This window comes from Ambystoma mexicanum, chromosome 10 (assembly GCF_040938575.1).
Source record: "Ambystoma mexicanum isolate Mex_15411 chromosome 10, UKY_AmexF1_1, whole genome shotgun sequence".
Taxonomy (NCBI): Eukaryota; Metazoa; Chordata; class Amphibia; order Caudata; family Ambystomatidae; genus Ambystoma; species Ambystoma mexicanum.
The window spans coordinates 1,126,560,056-1,126,572,492 of record NC_090932.1 but is presented as its reverse complement, the minus strand read 5'-3'; the positions used below and the strand labels follow the sequence as shown (position 1 = coordinate 1,126,572,492).

Below are 12,437 nucleotides of genomic sequence, written 5' to 3'. Positions count from 1 at the left end.
TGGTGATTATTTGCCACATGCAGTGACAAAGCAGACTCTGTAACACTTTGATGGGGGGGGAGGGGTGCATTAACACCCTAGGACCGCAGATGGGAATTTCACTCTGAATGTTAATGGCCCCTCATCACACCTGAGGAGCCTGCACTGGGACAGGCTATGGACAGGCTATCCTCATCTCTACCAAGTGCAATGGAGTGGCTGTCCTAGAACATCTTCTAGGCTGGACAGACAGGCTACCATAGAAACTAGGGTAATGGGATTCTCTAAGCTCAAAAGACAGGTTACCTTTATAGTATTACTACATATCTTCCAAGTTCTACAAATGCTAACCAAAGGAGTCTACTAAGTGCAATATCAAGGATACCTGCACATAACCACTGTGCGTTACAATGGCTAACCTAAGCAGTTGTAGTCAAAGACAGGCCATTTAACAGAAGAGATATCACTCACAGGCACTGAGTACAGGGTGAGAAAACTGGGAACTTCCCACTTAGTTCTTTGACAATGGGGCAGGGACATCGCTGTTCATAGGTTTCACTGCACATGTGTGTGGTGTCAGTGTGGCTGGAGATGAAACACTGTTGTCTTTAAATTCAAGTACATGAACTGCACAGTTCGTAAAACAGTGATTTTGAGCTCAATCAGGGATCTACATCTTAGGTTGAATTCTTTGACGGTAGAGTGGCGCATTCTATAGTAGAAATCAAGCAGGGTAGCTCAGCAGGTTGGCGAAAGTTGCTAAGATGTTATAATTTTAAAGCTTCCTGTAAAACATATGGCTGTTTGCTAGTGCTTCTAAAACGTATGTGCTGTAAAATACACGGTTCGATCAGGGAAAGCATTAGCCTGGTGACTTTGTCATATTCTGGTTGGGATTGCAAGAATTTCTACCCTAATTGTGAAAATCAGAGGTTGGCACCCTGCCCATCGCTCAATTTGTTAATAACTTTGTAATTGTAATGGGTTATTTATAACGCGCTTAAAACCCAGAGGTTTCTAAGCGCGGACTGGGGATCGAACCTGCGTTGCTCCACCTCGTCTTGCTTCCAATGCGAGCGTGTTGCGCCTGAGCTATCCTCCCGAGACTACTGTCCGCACAACAGAAGCATTTAATTTTGATTGAGCAGTTTGACAAGCCATTGAGTTCTTTAAAAGTATAGCCTCAGATGACATAAAGAAAGGGGACCAACAAAGCAGTTTTTATGTGGGAATTCCCACCCAAAAAATAAACACAGATTATACAAATCAATTGGTGGCTTTAGGTTTAAGAAACGTGTTTCATTTTGAAAAAGGCTTCATTACAAGTATGCTGGTGTGGTAAAAAACTGCAGTTATGTGGCAGTAATTCCGTTACCGCAGCATTACCGCCAAACTTGTAATGAGTTCCTATTTATGTTATTTTATATAAAATTGTAGGCAGCACATTTGCCAAACCGTGAGACTAGTATGTGGGAAGCTTTCCCTTAAAATGGATGGGCCCTCACCCCAGTCATATTCATGACCCATTTATTCCTGTGATGTCTGCTTCAGACCACAATAAAGGAAAGCTAAGCAAACAAAGGGACTGTCAAAATGGGATCACCGGCTGGTCGAAGGGGCACCTTTAAAAGTTGCTGAAGGTATGTTTAGCTAGAGGTGGGGGACAGGACACCAATTGGGGACGAGCAAAGCAACAATTAGGGAGGGTAATTGTACTGGATTGCCCCAGATGGGAACGCCTATGATGTGTCCTGTTCAACAAAACCTGAAGTCATTTTGCCTTTCCCCCCACAGCCTTCCTTGACAGCCACCTGCACAGGCCCCTGCCAGGGGGACTGCGCAGGGTGCAAGGTGGACATCCAGGTGAAGATGACTGTCCCCAAACAGCCCTCTGCGTTCCGCAGGGCTGTGGTACTCGTGGTGGCGGTGGAGAAGATGAAACGTGGGCTGCTCGACAAGTGTCTGTTCAGAGATAGTGACCTCCTTGAGATCCTCGGCAGCATCCTGGTGGAAGGTAAGATGGCGTCACTCTTGTCTGTCTTTACTACATTGCCAGGGTTCAGTAGCTCACTGCTTGGAATACGATTCCTCTCTCTAGTATTTAGTGCTTATTTGTCACATGCAGGGCTTTCAGTGGGCCTGGGCTAGCAGGGATGCAGCCCTGGCAGTCTCAGAAACTGGTCATGACCAGGGGCTTTGCGAAGGCTCCCATGAGCACCCTTGACCGCCTGATACCCCCTGGGCCCCACGATGAGCTGCGTGCTGATCCAACTTGATTTCTTCTGTGCACACGCTCTGTTACTGCAGCATAGCATATCAACAGTAAAGAGTGAGTGCACAGGAGAAATTAGCTGGTAGATGCCTGTCTGCAAATATGTAAACCTGTCCATAGCTCCCAGATTCCCTGTTTGGATCTTTCATTTGCCAAAACTCACACGTGCCAGCCTTGAGTCTAGTGGCAGCTGGTGAATTTTTTAATTAGATGGCCGTAAATATTTGTCTCAAATATGCCAGAGTGACCAAGAGTAACCAGAGTCTAAACCAACAAAGGGAAGTTCAGGGGGTTGCCCCATCCCGCCCTCTCCCCTACCCTTAAAATCCCCCAAACCCCCCTCCCGCCCCACAAGACATTTTCTTTAATTGGGTTAAAATGTTGCTATATACAGCACCCTTGCTGTGAAAAACTGGGGAGGAAGCCAGACAGTTTGCAATTGGTTTTGTAGGGTAACTCCAATCCAAAAATGCAATAAATGCCAGTCATCAACAGGGCACTGGAGCATTTCCGACACATTTATTTGTTCCTTCACCCACAATACATGCTAGTATAGATACATGTTCACACTGGCTATGCCCATATATTTCCATGCTGGCTGCACCAATATATGCCAGCATTCCTATAGATGAACATACTTATGTTTGCTTTGTACATGATGCCAGCAATGATACTATAAGATAGGGCTGGGCGATATGGACCAAAAGACATATCTCGATATTTTTGGGCTAAATGGTGATGTATGATATATATCTCAATATTGTTTATGTGGGTTACGTTCTCAGTTGTAAGCCGCCAGCTACATGTGAGATGTCACAAGCAGCTTTATTTATAAGACATTGATCAAAATAAAGTGCAAATACAGGGGTGCTTTTCCTGTTTGAGAATACACACAGCTGTGTAAATATCAAAATGTAAACAAAAAAATGGTAGTATGTGTAATAATGTATATAGCTCGATGCTAACGATATTGTCTCATCCTATATCGATTTTGAAAATATATCGATATATATCTCCAAAACTCGATATATCGGCTAACCCTACTATAAGAAAACATATCCACATGGCTTGTGCCAATATGCAGCAGTATCCACATATAAGAACATACTCCTCTATGCCATGACACAGTAAGAAATAGAATGGCTGCAACAAAGTGTCAGTCTAATCACGTAACAACACTTAACATGCTTGCTTTATCATAAATGCCCAGAATAAAAAAAACACGTCACTGTGAGAAAGGGCTAGACTGGTGCCCCCAAAATGCCAATCTAGCTAATTAATAACATATACCATACTTTGTTTATCATAGATATCCAGTAGAAAATGTCATGCCACAGTAAGAAAGGGCTAGACTGGCTATCCTCAAAATGGTAATCTAGCCTAGAAACAACACACACCATGCTTGCTTTATCATAAACGCACGGTAAAACATGTCATGCCACAGTAAGAAAGGGATAGAATGTCTGCCCCAAAATGTCCGCCTAGCCAACTAATAACACTTAACATGCTTGCTTTCTCAGATATCCAATAATAAATATGATGCCACAGTAAGAAATGACCAGACTGGCATTTTGTGGCAGGCAGTCTAGCCATTTCATACTGTGGCCTGACATTTTTTACTAGATATCTGAGAAATAATAACACAACATCCTTCCTTTTATCAAGCGCCGGTTGGTAAAAGAAAGGGTAATGCTATTTTACTGGGCATCTATGATAGAGTCTATGATAGATTCCCAGTAAAAAATCATCCCAGGCCCCACCCACACCCTCACCTCCACTTGCTCCCCAGACCAGCACCAACACACACGTACACACATTCACACAACAAATTCTCTCACTCATTCACACACACATTCATACATCATACACTCATTCATTGACACACACATAGTATGTACGCATGTCCATTCAGGAGCTGACATGGCCGATAACGGCGTGCCAGCCCAAGCTCAGGCAGGCCCGAGCGAAGCGAGTGCCTCAGCTCGGCTTGTGGGCCGTTACTGGCCATGTCCGCCCTCCTGAGTGGCCATGAAAGCCATTTGCACCCTGGGATTGATCTGGGGTACGAATAGCATATTATTTTTCCTCTGGAGATACATGCTGCTTGCGCAGCCAATCTCCAAAGGAAAAAGAAAAAAAAACAAAAGAAAAAAAGATGGGCGCCATATGGAAAAGGGGTAAGTCCCTTTTCCATGTCTACGGCAGTGGCCGAGAGAAGGAAGGAATACAGGACCAGAGCACAGAGTGGAGATACAGGGAGGGGGTGGGAAAGGTGATCAGGGGAGAGGCTCCCTCTTGCCTCCCCACATTAACAAAACAAAACAAAAAATGGCGCTACCCAGGAAGGGCCTAGGGTGGCTGAAACAGCGGGTGGGGCCTAGGGTGGCTGAAACAGCGGGTGGGGAATGTGTATTCTCGCCGCTGTTCCAGCCATCTAATTGGCTGAATGCCCTTCCCCGGGTGCAAATGTATTATACATACAAAACTAAAATCTTACCTGCGCGCAACGTCGGTCCTGGATTCAGCTCTGCCGTGGCCTCCAGAGAGCATCAAGCTCACGCACAGCATGAACACGAATCAGGAAGCAATGCACTTCCTAGTTCCTGCTCTTGCGGACTGGAGCCAGAGTGCTGATGACGTGGCACACTGCTCCATTTGTATATGCAGGGAGGCGTGGGGGTGGCTCGTCCATGATTGGCAACAAGTCATCAACCCGCCCCATTTGTGGATGAGTCAAGTTAGCCCAGTGAAAACACTGAGCGCTCCCCCAGTTGCAGCAAGCATCTGGAGTAGCCTTCCTGGGTTGGTTTTAACTGAACTGTCAAAGGGAACCAGGGTTTACCATTGACAGTTCAGTAGTACCCTAGCGCATGCTTAATGAGCCATGCAAAGCCGGGGCGTTTTACCTCCCCAGCCTTGCAGGGCCCATTGGGTACAGCAGGCCTGAATGTGTGAGGGGACACTCTGGCACCTCCTCGAACATACGGGCCTGTGGCGTGTTGTGAGCAAAGCTCTCCGGCTCCACTGCGCATATGCAGCAGGAGCTAGGAAGCACTCTATGCTTCCTGGCTCCTGGTGCATGCTGTGGGGAGCTGAGGGCCTTCATCGGGAGGCTGAGAGGACCAGAATCAGGAGCAGGGCAGAAGGTAAGAACATTTAAATAAATGCATTTGTCTGTGCATTTATGCAAGTGTTTGTGTTTGTTAGTGGGTGCTTGAAAGAGAGTGTATGCTGTTTGGCTGCGCATGTTAATGTGAAAGCGTATGAATGGTGAACACGAGTGTGAGGGTCAATGTGAGTGAATGAAGAATGAAAAGAATGAATGCCATATGGATGCTGATGTGCGTGTGTGTGTGAATCTGAGCGGGAATGAAGAATGAATGATGCGTATGCATGCGTGTGGGAATGTGAGAGTGAATGAAGAATGAAGAATGCTGTTGCATGTCTGAATGAAGAGTGAATGAAAAATGAATGATCCCGTAGCAGTGCTGATGCATGTGTGTGTGTGAATCTGAGAATGAATGGTGCCATATGAATGCTGGTGCGTGTGTGTGTGAATGTGAGATTGAATGTAAAATGAATGATGATGCTGTATGAATGTTGATGTTTGTGTGTGAATGCTCAGTTCACTTACCAGTAATCTTCAATACTCCTAGTCTTACTCTTCCTCAACCCATTTCTTACTTGTGAGGTACGTGAGAGTGAATGAGGAGTGGATTATGCTGTATGAATGCTGATGTGTGTGAGAACGTGAGAGTGAATGTAGAATGAATGTTGTATGACTGCTTGTGTGTGAATCTGAGAATTAATTATGCTGTATGATGTGAGGGGTCAGTAATGCAAGTCGGACAACTGCTTGTAGTTTTCTCAGCAGGGTCAGACTGGGACAAGAAATCGGCCCGGTCACCCAAAAGAAAGTGGCCCACCCCTCGCCTCAGAAAAGTAGCCCACCCCTCACCTCATGACCCTTGACCTCTGATGATATCATCAAAAGTGGTGTCATCTGACCTCACCCCAAAGTGACATCCCGGGAAGTGATGAAACCCAACCTTTCACCCCTTGACAAAACAGGAAGTGACATCAAATAGCATTGTTCCTAAGCACACTAAATTACTGCGAATCCAAGCAGACTTCCAAGGCCAAATGATAATGTGTTATTGTATAGCACTTACGCTTAAGCTCTTTTTTATAGAACAAATATGCATACAATATCACCCAACCTGTGTTGGTACTCATTTATCAACCGAAGAAGGATGGAAGGCTTTTTGAAAAAATAAAAATGTTTCAAAAGAAAATGTATATATTTTTTCATTTTATTTCTTCCAAACCGGCCCAGGCGTGGCCAGAAACCGACCCCCAGTCCCCAGGGACGATTTCGCCCCGGCCACAGGCCGAAAGGCCGAGGGGCCAATCCGACCCTGTTTCTCAGTATTTGACATTTTTTCAATGAAAGAACATGCAAAGAAAACCTAACTAAGCCTACGCTACCAGGGATTTCCCTAACTAGTCTAGGTTCTAAGGGAAAATCTCCTAGCATACACAAAACCGGCCCTCACACTAAACAACAAAATATTCAAAGTAAATCATAAACAACACGAATAACTAATTACCAAATAACCAGTGACTTGGATAACTTCCACTTGTCCTGGGTAGAACCCTTTCCCAGGAATGTCCAAAGTCAATCTCTCCTAAAGAAAAGTAAAGTCTTGAACCAGTTCTTGAAGGTTCCAAAAGAAACAGAAGTCCATCCGGACACAAATTCACTGGTAACAGGTCTTTCTCAGTTTGTTGAAACGTTCCCTTTTCAAATTCCACAAAGAAAATAGCACCAATGGTAATCCTGGATAACCTCTTCTCCAGGATAGAGTTGACAATGTTCAAAAAGAAAAGTATCACTTCTGCTTCAACAACTGTCCATCTTTTCTTTTGTAACTTCTGCATCGTCTTTGGTATAATTTGTCAGGATGCTTCTTCTAATGGGGTTGCTTGCCTCTTGTCAACTCCCTTCTGCTAAAGGTACTGTGAAAGCAGGCTCCCTCGCTTCACAGCATACTACTGCTTCAACCACATTCAATATAATGTTCTCTGACAATATTATAGACAACCAAAGTTCTGTTAGCTCTGCTACAACTTGGTACTTTGAGTATTTATTAGGCAATGTAAAGACAAGACTTTTCGACCTCCACAGGTAGGCAAGGCACTCTTCCTTCCTATGCCATAAGGAAGGGGCAGCCTCTTTACCTCATCGATCTGTTTTATAGCTACCACTAGAATCTGCCTGGATTCTAGACTGCTTCTCTTTCTCAGCTTCAACAGCCGCAGCTTTACAAATTATTGGTCAGTTCTTTTAACAAGCACCCGCTCCCTTACGCAGCTTTATGTACACCTTCCTGGCTCCAGCAGGTACTCCTGAGCTGTCTTGCCACTCTTACAACCTTGGATAACCTTGCCACCCTTGAATCAGAGGACACTGGATTTGCAACAACTTTGACACTTCAAAATATAGGTGGTTAGATCATAATAGGGCTGGTTTCACGTTAGAAAGGGTTTTTCTATTGGATTGGTTAATACTTTCTCTTCCCGTTACTTCAGCAAAGTCTACAATTAAAAGTGCTTGTTCTGGAAGTTACAAGATACAGGTTTCACAAGAGAATCAAAATTAGGTGCATGCTAATTTGATGGAGAATTTCAACTTCAAAGAACTGTAAAGACTTGCGTACCCTTTCATTCATACAGAATGCTGCTTTGGCATGGATCGGGAATCACAATTATTCATACGTGACCTTTCTTTGAAGTAAGTGTTCTTATAACAAATCGGGAAAGGCAGCTGCTACCTTTCGAGTGATTACAAGCAGCGTTCTCTCTCTCAATTGGAGACACGCCACCACTCTGCTAACGTTAATGAGTACAACAATGGAAAATACAAGGCTTTTTTTATATGTGAGCACTTTGACTTGTGTTAAATGCGTGCATGATAGATTTTCTTTGTTGTCCAGACCTCCCACAGCAACAACTTCTACGCAAGTTCAAATGGAGCTGGTTACAGTTACCAGCAAGGAGTTATTAGTGAATTGGAGTACAGCACTTCACTCACCGGCTCCAAAACACTGCGGTTGCGGGTGGCTTCAACTTCCCTGCATTTCCTTTCTGCTACTACTACTTCTGCAGCATGGTTGTCCTCGATCCGACCTCCACCAGGGAGCTTCTCCTTCTCTCCTACTCCCCTCGACTTGCTTCTGCACACAGGCCTTGGGTAGCTGCACAACCTCAGATCTGCAGTCACAGCTATTAGGCGCACCTTGGAAAACCATTAACTTCTCCAAGTCTCTCTCAGTGTAGCCACAGCCAGACTGGGTTTGTGAACACAGAACCAACATAGAACCTGCAGGTAAAGTCTGTGCTTCTCTCGTCCCGGCATCTCTTAAATGGTAACACTACATCATGAACTGCCAGCTTCGTGCTCTTCTCCTTCCGATACTACTGCCAACCCTCCTGCTCCAGCTGGTTCATACTGATGCTTTCTGCTGCAGCCTTTTTTGCCTCTCAGGTGGGGCAATTGACTACAGGGTAGGCCCTTAGTGTTAATTGTCTGCCCCTTGCAAAGGCTGTTAGGCCTACTTGGCTGTCCTTTACTTCTGCATGCCTCTTCAACCGTCTTCTTTGTCACAGTCTATGTGGGATTCTGGAACACGTAGTTCATTTTAAAGAAATTAGGTTTTTCCACTTCTTTTACACTTTTAAGGGTGATTTTAATTCCCTTAATATTTTAAGATGAGGGATAGGGGGGGGTGGTTAACCTTATTAGAGACAGACGACAGAGAGAAAGCAACCCTCTTGCCATTCCCTGTAGTGCACCCTTGATACTGAGGGGGACATTTGCGCTCACGGATAAAAAAAAAAAAAAGATATGCTCTTTTGATGAAATCGCTTTAGTACCTTAGTTTTAGCTGTGAGCTGAGAACCATTAGAATGACAACAAGCCATGACCTCTTCTGTAATGGCAGTAAGAGTATCCCTTTCAGAGGAAAAATACCATGGGCCTCATTACAAGTGTGGCAGCACGGAAAGAAGGGTGCCGATCGCACTGTACCGACACGATTTCCGGACCGCCACCTCCAACTCTGCCTTCCTGGGCCGTTGCCAGGCACAACGGTCCGGTAGGCAGAGTTGTCATGGAAGCACAGGCACCGTTAGCAATGGTACCGGTTCTTCTGTGTCCCCATTGGGGACTTACACTTTCTGCCGCCTGATATCCCGGGCCGCTGGGACTTGTAATGTCCCGGTGGCACCAGGATCTCAGGCGGCAGAAACATTGTTACGAGTTCGGCGGCAAGCCGTCGGTAACAGGCCGAACTCGTAATGAGGCCCATGTCCCATCCCTGGGAATTTCCCCACTACCCTGGGCCTTGTCTCCACCCAGGTGATCCTTCCGCAGTACACCACCCCGAGGATTGTGATCAGGAAGCATCTGCCCTCTCCTGGCCACCTAGGAGGAGACTTTAGGCAGGGTTTTCGCGAGGGATCCAAAGGATTCCCCACATTCTGTGAATGTGAGAACGAATGAAGAGTTAATGATCCCATGTGAATGTTGATGTGTGTGTGTGTTAATGTCACAGTGAATGAAGAATGAATGATGCCATATGACTGCTGATGCGTATGTGTGAATGCTGGAATTAATTAATGATAATCTTCATTTCTCTGAGTCCTACTATTCCTCATCCCGGTACTTACTCGTGAGGTATTCTTACCTCACGAGTAAGTACTGTGACGAGGAAGGGGGATGTAGAGGTAATTCTGGGATTATTTTACCAGTAATCTTCATTACTCTTAGTCATAGGGGGTCATTATAAGGTGGGCAGTAAGGGATACCGGGCACCGGTAAGGAGACCGGTGCCGGTAATCCCTTCCCGTCCTACTACAAGGTCCCTTAGCAGGTCCCTCCAGTAACGCCTGGTCTGAGCAGGCGTTACGGACGGACCCGTTAAGGGACCAGGGTGCAAATAACAGACTTGACATACGCAAGCCCGTTATTTGCGCCCTCCCCATTCCCATTGAGCCCTACGGGGGCTCAAATGGGAATGGGGAATGGCATTTTCAATGGGGATTTACCGGTCCTGCAAAGGTCGGACTACACCGGTAAGTCCCCATTGAACTAGACCGGTGCCGGACCCGTTATTGGTGGCAGTCATGGCGCAATTAGCGCCATGACTACCACCAATCTCGGAATGAGGCCCATAGTCTTCTTCGTCCAAGGTGTGAGGTAAGGTTATCTTACAAGTAAGTACTGGGACAAGGAACAGGCACGTGGAGGTAATCTGACAGTGACTGAAGAACGAATGATGCTATATGAATGCTGATGGGTTCTTGAATGTGAGAGTGAATGAAGAATTAATGCTGTATGAATGCTGACGTGTGTGTTTGAATTGTGACTTAATGAAGAATGAATAATGCCATCGGAATGCTGATGCGTGCACGTGAATGTGAGAATGAATAACGAATAAATGAATGCCATCTTAATGCTGATGTGTATGTGTGAATGGAGAGTGAACGAAGAATGAATGATGCTGTATGAATGCTGATGTGTGAGAGTGAATGAAGAATGAAGGCTGTATACATGATCAATGGTGAATGTGGATGCATGTGTGCCAGTTGGAAAACAGGCCTCTTGTTGTGGGGAGGAAGTGGAAGAGGGTTGGACAGCAGCCAGGAGGTACTTTTTCTTTTCTTTCTTAAATATTGAGGTGAATATTTATCCAAACCGAACACACCAGATTAGCATTTCTTTACTTGGCACCAAGGGAGAAGGCAGCATAATGAGGGTTCCTACTGGTCCTGGCACACATTGGTGAGGCCAGTGTGGACATGTTTCTTTACTATGGCATGTTATTTGTTACAAGGCATCAAAGTTGAAGGCAGCATAATGAGTGTAAGAAAATGATGGAGTTGGACGAGCCAGATCTGGTTCCAGGCTGGTTAGAGCCAAATTCCTGTCTCAGCTTGGTTGCCTTTGCAGAAGACGAACCCAACTGGAGCCTAAAGAAGCTTCACCCCATCCTCTATTTCATTCACAGAGTAATGTGCACTTCTGCCTAAAGACATTGAAAATAACTGCATGCAATCATCCACTGGTACAGAGTATCTTGTTCATCCCTTTCCAGGAATTGCATGTTGGTGCAAAACTAAAGATGCAATAGAAGCATGTGTGGTCTGAAACATGGCTTCCAAACTTGGCTAATCTATGCAGTCCTGGGCAAATCACTCTTCTTAAATGGGTCATATTTCCTTTGGCTGCCACAATTGGGATCTGTTACATGTGCACTACACAAAAAGTCCCACATATGCTTAGCTTTGTAAACTACAGAGTTTGCTCCTAAAATAATACAAATATTGATTATTTGTAATGAGCGCACCACACATAAGGTATCCCTTATCGTGCTGCTGCTCTTTCACAGGTTTCTCGCCAGGAAGAGATGATGTAATACACTGTTTGGTGGGCAAGAAGGTTTGCCTGGTGCCTTTTCTTTTGGTGTACAGGATTCCTGACAAGGCAATTTAATTGACTCTCTCCCCCAGGCTATTGGCAGTGGCCATGGGGTCTCCAAATACTAGCCAGTTATTGAATGGGGCAGTGGGAGGCCACACAGGCTTTACACTTGTCACACAGCCCTTACATTTTACTCCTCAATCTCCCACCATCCAGGACATCTAGGCGCTGCCTGTTGCTCCCACCTGTGCCTGCTGGAAGAATGACACCAGCTTCCCTGGGGGTTAAGCCCACGAGAAGCTATGCAAAATAGCCCGTGTGAAACAATGACTACAAGTAGCTGACCTTTTCACACATTTTTTTTGTTGTTTGTCTGTGTCTTGAAAGAACAGGTGCAAAACATAGGGGATTATTTAGGCTGACATTACTTTGCCTTCTGGTACGGGTAGAGTTCTGATCAGGATGGTGAAAATGAAGCTATAATCAATTGTTTTGCTTAAGATAAGGTTTTATATGTTTGTTGATGTGATTGGTTTGTATGTTGATATTTTTAGGCACTTGTCAGTCATCTTTACGAAAGAGAGCATTATTTTAACTCCTTAAAACTGTATATTAACAAACATTTATATGTGTAAAGTATAGACTGGGGTGAAATTCCATCTTACAGAAAGTGTGTGATCCGGACAAATCATTTAATTTCAC

At 45.0% G+C, this 12,437-nt stretch overlaps 1 protein-coding gene across 3 annotated transcripts in view; it reads left to right on the top strand.

Moving 5' to 3' along the window:
* The window catches only part of LOC138492060 (interleukin-1 beta-like), a 50,676-nt gene that overhangs the window by 26,431 nt on the left and 11,808 nt on the right, over nt 1–12,437 (top strand). For all 3 annotated transcript variants that reach the window (XM_069619011.1, XM_069619013.1, XM_069619012.1), the window contains one exon: nt 1,774–1,993. In XM_069619011.1, the coding sequence (XP_069475112.1) occupies nt 1,774–1,993 (220 nt within the window). The remainder of the gene's footprint in view (nt 1–1,773; nt 1,994–12,437) is intronic.